General features: G+C 36.5%; 1 protein-coding gene across 2 annotated transcripts; it reads left to right on the forward strand.

The window, feature by feature from the left end:
• Window positions 1-423: 423 nt before the first annotated feature.
• Window positions 424-13,596, forward strand: slc5a5 (solute carrier family 5 member 5). 2 transcript variants are annotated; one of them, XM_042007169.1, is made up of 18 exons: window positions 424-619; window positions 2,886-2,962; window positions 3,041-3,309; window positions 4,091-4,156; window positions 4,302-4,353; window positions 5,282-5,349; window positions 5,754-5,908; window positions 6,165-6,305; window positions 8,437-8,566; window positions 8,911-8,999; window positions 9,497-9,609; window positions 9,915-9,985; window positions 10,125-10,211; window positions 11,669-11,871; window positions 12,152-12,249; window positions 12,469-12,554; window positions 12,753-12,836; window positions 12,939-13,596. In XM_042007169.1, exons 2-18 carry the CDS (start codon window positions 2,944-2,946, stop codon window positions 13,005-13,007), a joined length of 1,800 nt encoding a protein of 599 aa, XP_041863103.1. In that variant the 5' UTR covers window positions 424-619; window positions 2,886-2,943; the 3' UTR covers window positions 13,008-13,596. The 2 variants fall into 2 exon arrangements, with proteins under 2 accessions (XP_041863103.1, XP_041863102.1); XM_042007168.1 differs by having other exon boundaries at window positions 2,886-3,309.
• The last annotated feature ends 2,126 nt before the right edge of the window (window positions 13,597-15,722 follow it).

Consider the following 15,722-nt stretch of genomic DNA (forward strand, 5'->3'; position numbering starts at 1 on the left):
TTATGTACTTGAAAGCAAGACAGAAGTAGAAATGCAGGGTAAAGGTAAGTCATTGGCTCAGGATTTGTTCAGATCTATTAGATTATGGAGAGAAATCCCTGTATAGCAACCATAGCTGAAAGACGGTTTCTTGAACTAATGGTTCATAGCTTTTATTTAACAAGGATGAGTTATCTATATTAAGATGTGCTGGACCATACTAAACATATTTTACATGCAGAACACATGTTTTTTGTGACAGAAACAACTTCTGCCATCTGCCTTTTCTCCCTTACATCCCTGGCTTTTTCTCTTTGTCTCTCATAAAGACACATACACACACAGCCACATAAGATCATGTGATGTAGAAAGTTGGCTGCTTTCTTCTCCAGCAGGTCCTCGCCTCTCTTCAACACAAACTATTCTACGTAACCCTTTCTGTTCAGTTACGCTTTCCAAACCCTCCCTGACCCTCACACCTGAGTACTTATCTGTAAGAAACCTCTCATGATGTGCTCAACCATCACTCATACACACGTGTGTTTCAGAGTAGGTCTTTGGAGGGGAGGCAGCTGCTGAAGAGCGAAGAGCACTGTCAGCACATTCTTTATTACTGGACTGAACTAACAGGAGAGAACTGGTGAGTCTTTGAAATACTTTACTTGATTTTTTAATTCAACTTGTTTAAAGCAGGTAACTTCTGCTTTGTTTATATAAACTGCAATAAAACACATTAACCTCTAAAGTCTCATTGACAGTTGTTGGCTAAGCTGTACATATTGAAACGAACAAGGTGCTCAAGGTGCTAGAAGCAAACCTCATGGACTATAGAACTTTTTTAGCTGCATTTATCCTTCGACAGGGAAAACACTTCTTTAAAGTATGTTTTTGCAGCTGAAAGAGAAAGACAAGAAGTCATCTAAGGTAAATATATATCAGGCTAAAGTTTTAACATAGACATAAATTTAATATTATTAACTTGTGCATTATTATATTACAAATAGTGGCTATGGTGCTAACAGTTTTGGGGGCTTTTACAAAGCATAAGCATATTCATGCAGCAAACTTTGAGACAAAGTGAAGCAGTGACTTTAGGGATCATTTTATAATCATGACCTAAATATTTGTGAATCCTTTTTTTATTGTTGTTTATTTGTAAACGATGCAAAAACAAAAAGCAGTAGAATAGAAATGTAGAATTTTATCGTTCTTTCATTCATTCATTTTTAATTTTTATTTTTAATCTTTTTTATTTTATTTTATTGCCATTTTATTTATGTTTTTTTAAGCTTTTGATTTGCTCTGTTGCACTTTGAGAAAGTGTTATGTAAATTAGGCTGAGATTAGTCCCTTTTTTGTAAAGCTGGTAGAGATTAAACAAAACTATTGAACTACTGACATAGCTCATAGAATTGTAATTTTTATAGCTATGAACATGAATTATGTTTTTTCATTACAAACAAGTAAAGGTTTCATTTTATGGGCTTTCTCAGAGAATGACTGTTTTAGCATTTAAGGCCTTAAAGAATAAAAACGTACTAATAAACAACTCTCCCTCACTTACAATGATTCTTTAAGGAATGAGGTCTTGGTTCCTTGGTATCAGATTTAAAAATGCATTCTAGCATACTTTATTCAAAATACGAGCTGGCAGCTGGACTCTGTAGAAATCCCCCTGTGTTAAATTCATGCCATGTAAATGTAGCCAAATGTTTCTGCTGGTGACTTGCCTGTTACATGTAAAAAGACAGGTTTGTGCAGAAACATGGAGAGTGTAGTTTTTTCATTTGAGCCTATAGGACACAAACTAAGCACTAACCAGTTATGTCCTCTATGTATTCAGTATTCTTTTATTTATTCTTAATAAAAAAAAATAAATAAAGAAAAAAACATATTAAATTAACAACAGAACAGTTAAAAAGAAGTGTTATGAAATTCAAAAAAGAGCCGGATGAAGTACATACGTACTTATTCCTGCCCCCCATTCTAATAATTTTTTTATGACTTGAACTCCAGCCTCCTGAGAGAAAGTCTTGTCCATGCATGTCCACCATCTCTTACCTCAAAACTTTGATTTTGCTAAATTAAATTTCCTCAACCATTAACACACTGTTGCAGATCACTACCTAGCATGTTGAAAGAATTTGCTAAAGGTTATCAGCTGCATTTAAATGTGACACCTGATGATGAAGATGAGTACAAAGATAACTGGCATGGTCTATAAGTTTTAGATATGTTCTTCCTCTTTATGTGAATTTTATCTTTTGACTTTTGTGTTGTATTTTCTGCCATGTTGCAGCTTAGCTTAGCTTACATCCTATTTCATTTTAAAAGTTTGTTGCCTTTTGTATTTCAGATTTTGCTTCTGTTTATTGCTCATCTTTGTAGATATATTGTTTCTTTATTCTCTCCTTTTTTGTGTGTGTGTTAGTTGTCAGCTCTTTGTTGTAACCTACCAGTAGGGTATCAGTTTTCATTGTTCTGCCTATGGATTCAAGTGTTTGTTTACCATACCTGGCTTCTATGAGTGTGTGTTTGAGTCCGACTTCAGAGCCACCAATGATGGTGATGACCAATGTTAATGCACAGCTCAAAACTAAATAGTGGTCTAACAAAGAAAGGTAGAAAATTAATTTGAAGAGAGCTAATTTTGAAGCTGGGTGAACACTTCTGATTATAGATGTTAGTTATTTCTAAAGACTTTTTGGTTGCATTTTCTCATTGAAAGTAAAGAGACATAAAAATGATTATTTCATTATTGTTAAGTTCCTGTGAAACCCTTTCAATTAAATTTTTCCCAAATACTGTACGTGCTTTGTTTCTTCATCTGTTTTTTTTTTCTTTTTTTTGTTTGTTTTTTTGTTTGTTGTTTTTTTTTTATCACTAACTGACTGTAACTCTGACAGGCTCACTGAACATCTGGATCCAAAACCATCTACAAGACAGAGGCCTCAAACTCAAATAATGAAGCAGCAGTCTGCAGGTGAACCATCAGAACCAGGCTTCGTTCTGGCCGACTACGCTGTCTTTGCTGCCATGTTGTCAATATCTATGGCAATAGGTCTTTTTCAGGCCCTGAAGAGGAAGTCAGGGGACTCATGTGCTGATGACTTCTTCACAGGAGGCCGCAGCTTGCCAGCTGTGCCTGTTGGACTGTCACTCTGTGCCAGTTTTATGTCAGCCGTCCAGGTTCTGGGTGTTCCCTCTGAAGGTTTTCGCTATGGCTTTAAATTCCTTTATATGTGCCTCGGCCAAAGCATCAACTCCCTGCTGACAGCTTACCTGTTCATGCCAGTTTTCTTTCGACTGGGCATCACTAGCACTAATCAGGTCAGCTGTTGCTTCAGGCATTTCATAAACTGGAGTCTATTGTTGAAAGTCTGACTAGAGTAATGGCAACCTCAAGTTACATGTTTTCTCCTATCCAGTATCAGCCATTGAGAGCTTTAAGCTGTTATAATCCATCCATCCAGTTTCTATACTTTCTTATTCCAATGCAGAGTCATGGTGGGTCTGTTACCCAACTCAAATTTAGATGCTCTGGCAGGCAGTTTATTCCAGTTTAGGGGCTTTGACTGCAAGCACTCTGTCACCCTTACTGTTCAGCTTTGTGTTTGGAACAGATAAAACTAAAAGAAAAAGAAGTTGTGCTAACCCATCTTGGAAAAGGTGGTGACAGATTAAATAAAAAGAGTTTGGACAAAATTTTACCACTGATAATTTACAAGTAGATATTATTTAGACACCAAGCATCCCAATGCTATTTATATACAGCTAAAAGTATTTACCAAAAAGATATTTACCCATACTTTCCTTAGTTTATACAAAAACAGCTATACACAGCAATATTCATGTATAAGTTTAAAAAAAAGATTTATTTTTGATGAGGAAATAGTTAGAGATTTCAAAGTTTAATTACAAAAATAATTTATAATCAGGATTACATTCCAACCAGTCAATGACAGCTTAGAAACAAAATCAGGTTTTTTCTCAAGCTGATAAAAACGCACCTGTAAGCTATGAAAAAAAGGCAAATAGAGGTGAAGAAGGATGAAAGCTGTATGCAGTAATATTCCATGATGATATAACTCTAGCCATCTGCCTGTCACAGTACCTGAAGATGAGATTTGGCAGAGGCATGCAGCTGCTGGGAAGCATCCAGTTTGTCCTTGCAACGGTAAAACAGGCCTTGTTATCAGCTTACTCAAAGTTCAGTGTTTAGTGCTATTACAGAGATGAAAAATATTTAATGCAAATGTCTGCAAATGCAAATTTTCCTTCTTGCATTTGCTTGTAATCTGCTTGTGTTTGCATATTCTCAGCTGCTTTACACAGGGATCGTCATCTATGCACCAGCCTTGATTCTCAACCAAGGTAGGTGAGACTAAACGTTTCTGAAGAAAATAATAAGACATTTCCATTATGAATTTTGTTTACATTATATATATATATATATATATATATATATATGATTGATCATGATTTTCTCAATGCAAATTCCAAGGTATTCAAGGTGTAGACATGTTCTACAACATCGTGAATAACCTTTTGGAATAATTTTATACTGTACTGATCATACTGTGAAGCACAGCAAATTTAGATTCCATGGTTATAACAGTAATATTTAAAAATTACAATAATTTCTATGAGTGGCAAGACATGGGGAGTATGTGAACTTTCCCACTCTGGGACATTCACACAGAGATCAACAACAAAAGATAAAAAACAAAAGAAAAAAAAACATTTATCACTACAACCAAAGTACCAAGTAAACACTCACAGAACAAAAAGCTGTTAGTGTATAAACCCACTGGACATCTCAGTGACTGTGTGTGAGGAATGAGGAGTGATCAGAGATGAGTGTGATTGTGCAATTCTACATCTATGGAGGCTAGAGGCAGACTAGGGCAGCACAGAGACCTGGCAATCAGCAGCAATCTCGCAGCACGAACCCAAGTCACCCCACCACCAGCCAGAGCAGGGCATAGACCCCGGCAGGCCATGATTGCCAGCCACCAAAAAAAAACAAAAACAAAAAGAACTATATTACACACAGGAAATCAATATAGTGCACTGAATCTTCAGTTTTGTTGAATTCCTTATCATCCATTGTTATGTTTTCTATTTTCACATGTGATCATTCCAGTGGGTTGTGCAGTAAACAAGATAATTGTTTTGGTGAAGTTTTTGCCCACTAGATTTACTTATTTATTTTTTTAGGAATCAAAAAAGTGAGGACTAACTGTGGTAAATGTTGAGCGTCAAACTCAATAAAACAACAGAACAACTTTTGCTTTTGCAGCTACTGGACTCAATATGTGGGTTTCCCTATTTTCCACTGGGATAATCTGCACATTGTACACTACTCTGGTAAGAACATACCATTTATATCTTTATCAGACTGTCAGTTTAGACAGCCACTCTTCGAAGAAGAATCATTTGTATCGACACTCGTATGTGCAGCATATTTTTCCCCCTCAGTGTACTTGATGGAAGTTCTTCAAGATTTATTGATTACCTCCCACCAAGATGGCAGGAAAAGGGACAGGAGGAAAAAGAATAATACTTTATACTGTTTATTTTTAATTTATTATATACTAAACTGTCACTTGGTTTATCATTTTTGTGTTTTCTGTTACACAGATTAGGAAATTTCAATCATGAGTTTGAACAGATGCTTATAATAAAATACTAATGTGTCCCCAAAGTTCAAACTAAGTCTTTTTCTCACCTTGACAATCCTTCTCTCTGTCTCTGTCATCTTTTGTGTGCAGGGTGGCATGAAGGCTGTGATCTGGACTGACGTGTTCCAAATCATTGTCATGTTGTCAGGGTTCATAGCAGTTTTGATCCATGGCACAGTTCTGGTTGGTAGTCCTTCACAAGTACTGGAGATCGCCATCAATGGATCCCGTGTTAATTTTAATGAGTAAATACATTTTCAGTGCAACAAATATTTAGATAATAAGTAGATATTGCAACTAAATAGAGATATTATTATTATTATTATTATTTATTTTTATTATTATTATTATTGTTGTTGTTGTTGTTGTTGTTGTTATTATTAGATATTAGGTATATTTTATCATTAGATATTATGCAGTAAAGTCCATGGGTAGGAATTACTCAAAGGGCCCACACAGGATAGTAGCGTATTAATAGATGGTTGTGATATTCCTCCACAGTTTTGACTTTGACCCAAGGAAGCGTTACACCTTCTGGACCCTCTCTGTTGGCGGTACCTTGGTTTGGTTGTCCATGTATGGAGTAAACCAAGCACAAGTCCAGCGGTACATCTCCTGCCGATCGGAGCGAGATGCCCAGTGGTGAGTGGAGACATGTTTATAGCTTAAAGTTCCTGCACTTTAAGACTTAATATATCGGCAATTAGCTGGATTTAAGATAAATTTATATTAAGATGTGAATTAGAGTGAATGCATGTTCTCCCCATGTATCTGTGGGTTTTCACCATGTGCACCAGCCTGTAAGGTTACCTGGTCACTCAAAATCCCAGCACTGCTGCTCCAGCTTTCCCACAACCCTAATTGTACTAAGCTGAAAATAAATAAATGAATTTCCACTAACTGATAGCACAGAGTGTGATATCATTCATTGTGCTGAAACTTGGGAATGGGAGTGTTTTTGTTATTTTAAATAAAGGCTTTTATTCAAGGTATTACCTAAAGAAACATGCATGTTTAGTGAAGAAGTGTCCTGGATGTCTGGAGTCTAAGCACAATCTAATGCACCATCTGGTGCATCAAGCCACTTTGTTCTGCAGCATGTTGTTCACCTATTTCTGTCTTGAGACAACCTGACCACCAAGTACATGGCCTAAATCTCTTCAAGTATGTATGTCATTGTTAAACCTCATTATGAAACGCATCAAGCTGAACTAATTTTTTCCTTGTGATATTCCAGGTCAAAATCATGTTAAAATACTTCATAATTTGGACTCTATGTTGATGCCTCACAGTAAAAGCTTATTTAAAAGGAAACTGAGTGATCAATGGATGAAAATCAAATTTGCAACCACAACTGATTAACTTCAAGAACTTTGACCTGAACTCCAGCTGAATTAATAACTTCAGCAGCAGTAATAAATCACATAAACAAACACACTTAGGCCCATAAACACAACTTAAAACAGTAATGCAGCACCAGCGAGGCAAAGTAAACATAGTGTGTTGTTGGTGATTCAGGAAACACTGAAGTCTATTTTCATTCTTGGTCTCATTTTGCTGGCAAGTATATACACAACTAACTGAGCAGAGAAAGCAAAAACAGATTTGTTTAAAGTGTAATCGACTTCATGTGCAACTAACATACTAAACATAAAAGTTAGTACACTGGGTATTAAATAGCCTATTAATAATTTTCTGCAAGAATTCATTTTTGGCTTTATTTGGAGCAAAGGTATAGCTATATGTCCATTTTTCAAATATTCTCCATACCTTCTCCTGTGGCTGAAGTGACAGGTAATCATGCAAGGTATATCTATTTATATAGCATATTTCATTTATGAGGCAGCCCGGTCTGCTGTACATATTCATAAGAAACGACAGGAGAACACATACAATGGGTAATATGTAATAACAGATGTCAACAGAAAATACATCATCATTATTATTACCATTATTATCACCACCATCATAATAATTGGATGATTGAATTATCCATCCATCCATCCATCCATCCATCCATCACCTTCATCATCATAGTCAATGTACATTATGACTCCCTATCTTAATTAAAAGTGAGACAGTCTTATTAAAATTGACAGAGACCTTTTATAAAGTGATATGAAGAAAGCCTGGGTTAACAAAGAATTCAATAGAAAAGAGAAATGTTAGAATAGAAGTAATTACTCAGAACACAATGTCCTTGTTTGCACTGATATAAATGATCTCTGTGTTGTATGTTTAGTTGGGTAACATATCGTATTTCCTGACATTGCATTTTGCTGTCCAAGCAATGTGCTTTAAAGCAGAGTAAATTCATTTGGTTATATCTATTTGAAATTAGTGTAGACGGGTTAAACTTAACGCACTATAAATATATAAATATTTCTATTTTCTTTAAGTTCTAACTCCTTCTATTTTATATAATTGTTTGGTTGTTTTTCTCTTTAATGAGAAAGTGTTATTTAGTTTTTATACATGTAAAAGCTCTTCAAAGTTACAGAGGCCAGAATTTTGCACCAAAAGGAGTTTTTTTTCCCACCGAAGACACTGCTTCAACTACCCAGTGGTCAAGTCTTTACATCTGTTAACTACCTACATGATCCTGTAACATGCTTGTGTAATTCCTGCCTACTTGTTTTACTATTTTTCAGCTAAACCAAACTCTTTGAAATGTTAGATCTGCGAGAATCTGTTTAATCATCTGCAGTTAAATGAGCACCTAGTGAAAAAGGTCTAAACAGCTGTACTAAAATGTGCTTCTTTTTCATTGCAGGGCTCTGTTTGTGAATCAGGTGGGTCTGTGCCTCATCGTCAGCAGTGCAGCAACCTGCGGCATCGTCATGTTTGCTTATTACCACAACTGTGATCCCCTGAAGTCAGGGAAGATTTCTGCACCAGATTTGGTATGTATATTTCTCTGGACTAGCACAGATGTCTCACAGTAACCTGCAAGTTCAGCTGAATTTTATTGTTATGATGCTGCAGTCATTGTTTTCCAATCATCATAATTAATTATTTAAATAAGATTGTCATTCATGTAATATTGTACACCAGATTTTACTCAGGGAGACCCTGTTGCAGATATTCTGTTTTGTTATATTTGGTTTAGACCAAGATAGAAAAGACCAACCTCTTTTCAATATTTTGAGAAATTCTGTTTCTCTTGCTTATATGATGTGCTTCTTTTAAATGTTTTACATATTAATAATCACATTTTTACTTTTATCTCTTTGCTCAATTGATGAAGTATATGCCGTTCTTCGTGTTGGACATATTCAGAAATCATCCAGGCTTTCCAGGTCTTTTTCTTGCCTGTGCATACAGTGGGACTCTCAGGTATTTTAATTTTTAATTCACCTGTATAGATACCTTTATAAGAGAGATTTTACCAAAATACAGAAAGCCAGGGAGAAATGTAATCGTATTTAATTACACTTCATGTCTAAGGAATAAATTGTACTTTGGCTGTTGTGGCTGGCACCATCAGCTCATTGCAAGATGTTTACTGGTTTGAACCTTGGCTGGGCTCATTAAGTGTAGCGTTTGTATGTTCTTACCATGCTACATGGGCTCTCTCTGGGTACTCCAGCCTTGTCTCACAGTCCAAAAACATGTTTGTTTTACTTGTTTCCCCTTTACTTACTTATATTATCATATTTGTTCTATATCTACAGTCAGTAGATTTATTAAACCAGCTGATTTTTGCGTTTAGTTTTATATATTTTTTTGTTTTAAGGTAAACCTTTGGTGAAGCCACCTCCATAGAGATGGAAATGATATTATGTAAAAATGAGTCACTTAGCTCCAAACATTACTGGTGTCATTTTTAACAGTACGGCTTCCACAAGCATGAATGCCATGGCTGCAGTTACTATGGAGGACCTGCTACGACCCCATCTGCTCCACATGACCCAGAAGAAACTGATCTTTGTTTCCAAAGGACTGTGTAGGTTGACTCGCACTAACAACTGATTTAACTTTAAGACATTATTAACTTCTTTTGTCCTAATATCAAAACATTCTAACCTGAAAACCAGAAGATCTGTGAGCTTCTGCTTTGTTTGCTGAGACCAAACACTTCTAACTCTGTTGTTGTGTCACTGATAAAAGAACTAGATAGTATATTTCTTTTTTCACAATTAATACAATCCCTCCTATAATAATGGTTTTAGTCTCAGATGAAAGCTATATGCCATGCTATGTCCAGTTTTGCACGTTTATATTGTATTTATTTTCTCTGTTTTCTCTAAGCTTTCCTTTATGGAGCTGGCTGCATCACCGTAGCTGCTCTCTCCTCTTTCCTGGACTGGGGGGTTCTTCAGGTACGATACCTAAGCTGATGATCCGTGATGGAGCTCTCAAGTTTGACTCACAATGAGCTGCAATAAAATATATACTGTTTGATTAAGTCTGAGATACTCAGTTGATTTTCCAGAGCATGTTTTTGTCCTTTCACTTTAGGGTTCGTTCACTGTCATGGGTGTGGTCAGTGGTCCATTACTCGGTGTATTTATTTTGGGAATGTTTGTTCCAGCAACAAACAGGCTGGTGAGTAACTTGTGTTTCAAAAAACCAGAAAAAACATGCAGGAAACATTTGTTATTAACAAACTCTAATTCTCAGAAAAAGGACAGAACAATCAAATAATGATTCAAATAAATAATCAATATTTCTACACTTGTTTTAAGCTATTGCTTGATAAATCAAAATAACTGATATATATCGTCAAAACTGATCAAATCAAACTGACTTCTAGGGGAAATGAAGAGAAATCACTGAACAGAGAGGCAAAGCACAAAAGATGATTTCCTTTGTAAATCTATGAGTTTGGCTGACATTTAGCAGAGAGAGAGAGAGAGAGAGACAGAGAGAGAGAGCGCATTAGGACTGTGTTTGTAGCTTGGCAACATCTGCAACTGATTGTATCATGCAGTGTTGAAAGTTGTGTATGATAAGAAACGCAGAATAACACAAGGGACACAAGTGTACTCACTCAATGTGTGACATTAACAAATACTTACAGTCAACAGTTCAATATCTGGAGTACAAAAATAAGATGTCCTAGATTACAACAGCTCAGTCTCTGACTGTCTTTATCATCTGAAAGTAGTGTAGAGAAGTGCTGCAGCCATGTCAGCCTTAATAAAACACTCTCTTGGGGTTTGTGCTACTGCTCCAAACTCACCTCAGATTTTCCATGATCATTTCTGGGTCTCCTCTTGGACATTACTTGTGTTTGGAAAGCTCAATCAGCTGTTCCCACATGTAATCAGCTCTCTTGCTGGCATGGCTGCACATCAGAACAGATCATTTTGTTTGTTTGTTTGAGCTATTTAACAATCTTTTGCATCATTTGGTAAAGCAATTTTTCAGTTAATATACTTAATTTATTTTAAAAAATAGAAGTAAACCTACCCGAATCCTCTCTACCACTTAGATGAGGTATGTAATGCAAAAAACAAGTTTGTTATTTCCTTTCTGTTTTCATATTTGAGGATTTTATGATTGTTTACTATAGTAACAACTGTCACCTCAAACATTTGTTTAGAAAAAACACATTTATTTTCTTATTACTATTGTCCAAAGGAGAAAAAATTCAAAGAAACATTTTCTTTTGTCTTGATGAGATCTTCAAAATGTTTAAAAAGTCTCAGAATAATCTGCATAAATCCCCAAAGCAGCATTAAAATATTTTTTAAAAAATCAGTATTGTAATGGGGGGGAAATCAAACAAGTCTAAAGAAGATATCAAATAAAACTGCATGAACAGGGCTACTGCTGCACAACAAAAATTTGAAAAGAAAAAAGAAGGAAGGAGAAACTTTAAATTCACTGATTATCAAAGCTGTGATAATATCTCATCCACCTTTGTGAGTTATTCAACAAGGAGATCATATTTGGATATTTGGATGGAAACCATGGACAAAAAAAGGGGGTTTCAAACACACACAGCACAGAGTTGCTCAACAACATCGCAACAGATCATTACTGTATCTGTCTTCCAGGGGGCATTCTCTGGGATATTAGTAGGCTACTGTGTCTCCCTGTGGTTGGCTGTTGGCTCGACTCTTTACCCACCCAGTGAGGACACCATGGGCGTCCTGCCCAGCTTCACAGGAAACTGCGAACCAAGTAACATCACTCTGAGCAGTAGCACTAACCATGGCCAACACTCCATCTCCACCCCTCTTCATCCCATTAACCAAGGGTCCGTGAGTCCACTTTTCTATGATGATCTCTTGGATCTCTTTTGTCCTCTCTAACACAGCACAGAGAGAGAGAGAGAAAAACTCATTTTCCTTAAATTAATGAAAAGAATATTTAATCTTTAAGGCTTTTTAGGAATGACTTTATCCTCATCTCAGTTAACTATTCACTTCAGAATATTTGACCATGCACAGAGTAAATTGTCAGGTGTTGTTAAAATTCAAAATGTAAAATCTTTTAAAGATAATAGCACATTTTTTCCCTTGCTGTTTCCAAATTAGAGGCATCCATAACTTCTACTCCATGTCTTACCTCTACTTTGGAGCCATGGCCACAAGTTCAGTTGTACTCGTCGGGCTGATAGTGAGTTATGCAACAGGTAAAGTCATTAAAAAGAAGAAGAAAAAAATTTTGAGACATTGTGACAGTGACATGAGTTTTGTGCAGATTTACAATCACATTGATGGAAACTTCTCAGTAACACACACACCTATTAAACCACACCCAAAACTATTTAAAATGTTCCCAGTGTAGTAAAAACATGTTAAGTTTCACTTATGTAATATGAGTGAATTCTATTGTTTCTATTTCAACACAGGACCAACAAAGCGGAGTCATATTAAAGAGGGTTTGTTGTGGTGGGACCTGAATAAAAAGACAGTGAAGGTCCTATCAGAACATAGAGTAAGTGCTTGATCGCTACCTGAGAAGTTCTATATACTGTATGTCAATGGACAAATAGTTGTAAAACCTTGAAGGATGTCAGAGGCAGTGCTCCTTCGTAGATGTGTTTTGTTTAGAAAATCTGTTCATTTTCATATGATACTGAATCACCATGAATTTAATATAACATAGGTCTTGATATCTTTTGTTTACCCTAAGACTGCCACAGTGTCCAGGATTTATAACTTCCCTGCATGTTGGGATACGGTGCATACACCTGTGAACCTGAGAAGGAATAACCAGGTAAAACAACCAAATAAATCATCCCTTTGATTATAACTGCAAGATACAGAAAAACAGATGTCGGGATGGTTTTTGAACCTTAATTCTGGTCTTTTTTTGCAGGAAGACAAAGTGTCAGATAAACCACATGTGGTGCCTTTGGTGAACCTGCACAAAGAAGATGTTCAGTAAAAGACTAAATAACTAACAGATGATCGGCATATTAAAGTGGTATTCAGAATTAAGATGTTGGCAAGGTTGTTATCCCATTTGTCATTAAAAGATTACTGGGACCTTTTCCTCTGTAGTGGCAGTAAAACGTTACAATTTTATTTCCTCCTTTCCAGCTCGGCTCCTTTAAAAAGTTTTGGTTTCAGCGTCTTTTTGTAATTCCAATATTAGTGTGGCCTGGTATGTTCCAAATCTGGAACAATCCACACCTGCACGTCTACCAGGGTCAACAGAATACAAAAGGGAGTCTGTGTGTACTTGAACAACAGTTCAGTTACTGTTTCCTCATTACGTACTGTAAAGTCATGCTGTACCCTTGATATTTAAGGTAGAGCCCTAACACATCTTTATTAAGTCAGTTTTTTCCCTATGGATAGTGAATAACTTAAGACTTTCTTCTTAAAAGGCCATGAAGCTGGCAGAAGCATTTAAACTTTGCTGTTCTTAGAAGGCAATTTGTCAATATTACAGTGAATCTTCAGGACAGTGTTTTATCCTATATGTAAAATGCACAGCTCTTAAGACAAATAAAATGTATTCTTCATGACAACATTTCTGTGACTGCATTCCTACTTCTAATAGATCAACTTTGACAGCCAGTGTCGGTGTACTGGATATTGGTTGTTATTCTGTTACACTTAGGCTATGATAAATATGACCCTTCCCTCAAGAAGCATCCTTTAGGCCTCATATGTGATATATTAGGGGAAAAGCACAATAAAACAATAACACACTAAGTGTGTGGCATCTGAATTTATAACTTATATAAAATAGCAGCTGCAGTGCTTGCTTCCCTCAACTTTAGCGTATACTGACATCTGGTGATGAACATTTATTACCACACCTAACTACAGCTGCATCCATAATGGCTGCCAGCTTGAATAACTGCAACGGCACTTCATTTTATATGATCATTTATTGTGATTTTTTTCTTAATCATTCATCCAATCTGACAAAACTGAAGTAAACATAACATTTCCAGACACCCAAGCTCCTAAATTCAACTAGTGAGAAGATATGCATGTCTGTCTTCAATGACGTGCCATTGTGCTTCCGTGCACGTTGGTCCTGAGTCCCTCCACCATCTCCATGTTGATACCGCTGCTGTTCCTCAGCCCGGGGCTTCACCACTCATCTGCGGCCCTGTTTGAGTCCTCCTCGGCTACAGCACAGTCCAGGCGCTGAACGCCGGGGAGCGCCAGATCCCTTTCGTTAAGCTTTTCAAGAAACGACGAGAGCAGCCGTTTGTTTAAATGGTCCGTCAGTGTTCTTTCGTCTTCGACACGTTGTTTGGTCATATTTTTTCCCGGCTCCACTTCTTCCATCTCGGTGTCCGCTCCAAGCTGCAGAGGGGCCGGTCGGTGGTTCAAGGACAAGCCGTTCGACTGCTCACCTTCCGCGGATTGCTGCTCCGTCAAGCTCCCCGTGTCCGCCCCAGATTCCGTCTCCATTCTTGATATTAATGTAGTTTGCAGGGCGGCATTTTCCAGCTCTTTTAAACGCTTAGTGTGGAGGCCGCATGCAGAAGGTTCGATGTCAGCCGCGCTGTTATTGTTATAGGGGGGCTCACCAGTTTGCTCCATAGTGCTCTGCGTCAGGAAAGCAGCCCATGGTCATAGAAGAATAGTGGTGCCGGAGAGCGAGATATGTCGCCGCCTCGTGGTCACTGATAGTATTGCAATATTTCAACACGACTAGTCATAGTCCAGATGCATAACTAGAAACACAAAGATGACTCTCACTTTGTAAAACTTTTAAAATGTACATAAGTATGGCATGTGCTTTAAGCATCATGAAGGCCATTGTGCTTGTGTATTAGTTGACATTTAATATCATGTGTATATTTAAAAGATTAATTTTTACCAAAACTGTATTTTATATACTAAGTTTGTAGTTTATACAAGCACCATTGAAATTTATTTAGGCTTTGGAAAAGCCACAAGTGTCAGTTTAGTGTAACAACAACAATCTGTTTGATACCCAACAACATTGCTGACATTCATTCCTTCTTGAAAACTAAAACTAGATTAATAGCAATATGTGATTCTACACCTTATAAACTCAGTGTGTTAGTAATTTTGTGAGTTTAATTTCAAGTGTGCATATAAGAATAAAAGAGGAAATGGTAACAGCTACAAAATTTGTTTGAATTTATAATAAAAAAATGCCTATTTAATTTTAGCCACATTCTTCCTGAAAAAGACGTAAATAATTACTCACTCAAATTCTCCTGCCTTTTATATCGAACATCAAACACCATGGCCGTGAGATAACCTTACAGCAAAATTTGTGCTTTGCACTGAAATGCTTTTTTAAAAAACACAACACAAAACATTGGTATGTTGAGTTATGAGGAAAGTCCTTATGGACATAATTCCATAAATAATCCTGTGTGGATGGGTAGATCTAGACATTGTGTTTTTTTTTTTTTTTTTTATGTCACATTATTGTAGTCATCCCAGCAGACAGTATCTCTTCACCATCCTCTTTTTCCTCCCATGATAGAGATCAGTTATTTTAAACTGTGTATGCGACTGGGTACTTAGAACAACAGGATTAGAAAAAAAGGGGGCTTTCTATTATGGTTGGAGGCTACATAACATTATTCTTAACTATGACAGTATACATATATATATATATATATATATATATATAGAGAGAGAGAGAGAGAGAGAG

The sequence above is a fragment of the Melanotaenia boesemani genome, chromosome 14 (genome assembly GCF_017639745.1).
Source record: "Melanotaenia boesemani isolate fMelBoe1 chromosome 14, fMelBoe1.pri, whole genome shotgun sequence".
NCBI lineage: Eukaryota > Metazoa > Chordata > Actinopteri > Atheriniformes > Melanotaeniidae > Melanotaenia > Melanotaenia boesemani.

What these genes read in the sequence shown, in the direction of transcription:
- slc5a5 (XM_042007168.1), top strand. Translation starts at nt 2,944, where the DNA reads ATGAAGCAGCAGTCTGCAGGTGAACCATCAGAACCAGGCTTCGTTCTG. An exon ending in TCCAGTTTGTCCTTGCAACG is followed by an intron (nt 4,157 to 4,301) that starts GTAAAACAGGCC and finishes GCATATTCTCAG; the next exon opens with CTGCTTTACACAGGGATCGT. An exon ending in TCGGAGCGAGATGCCCAGTG is followed by an intron (nt 6,306 to 8,436) that starts GTGAGTGGAGAC and finishes TTTTCATTGCAG; the next exon opens with GGCTCTGTTTGTGAATCAGG.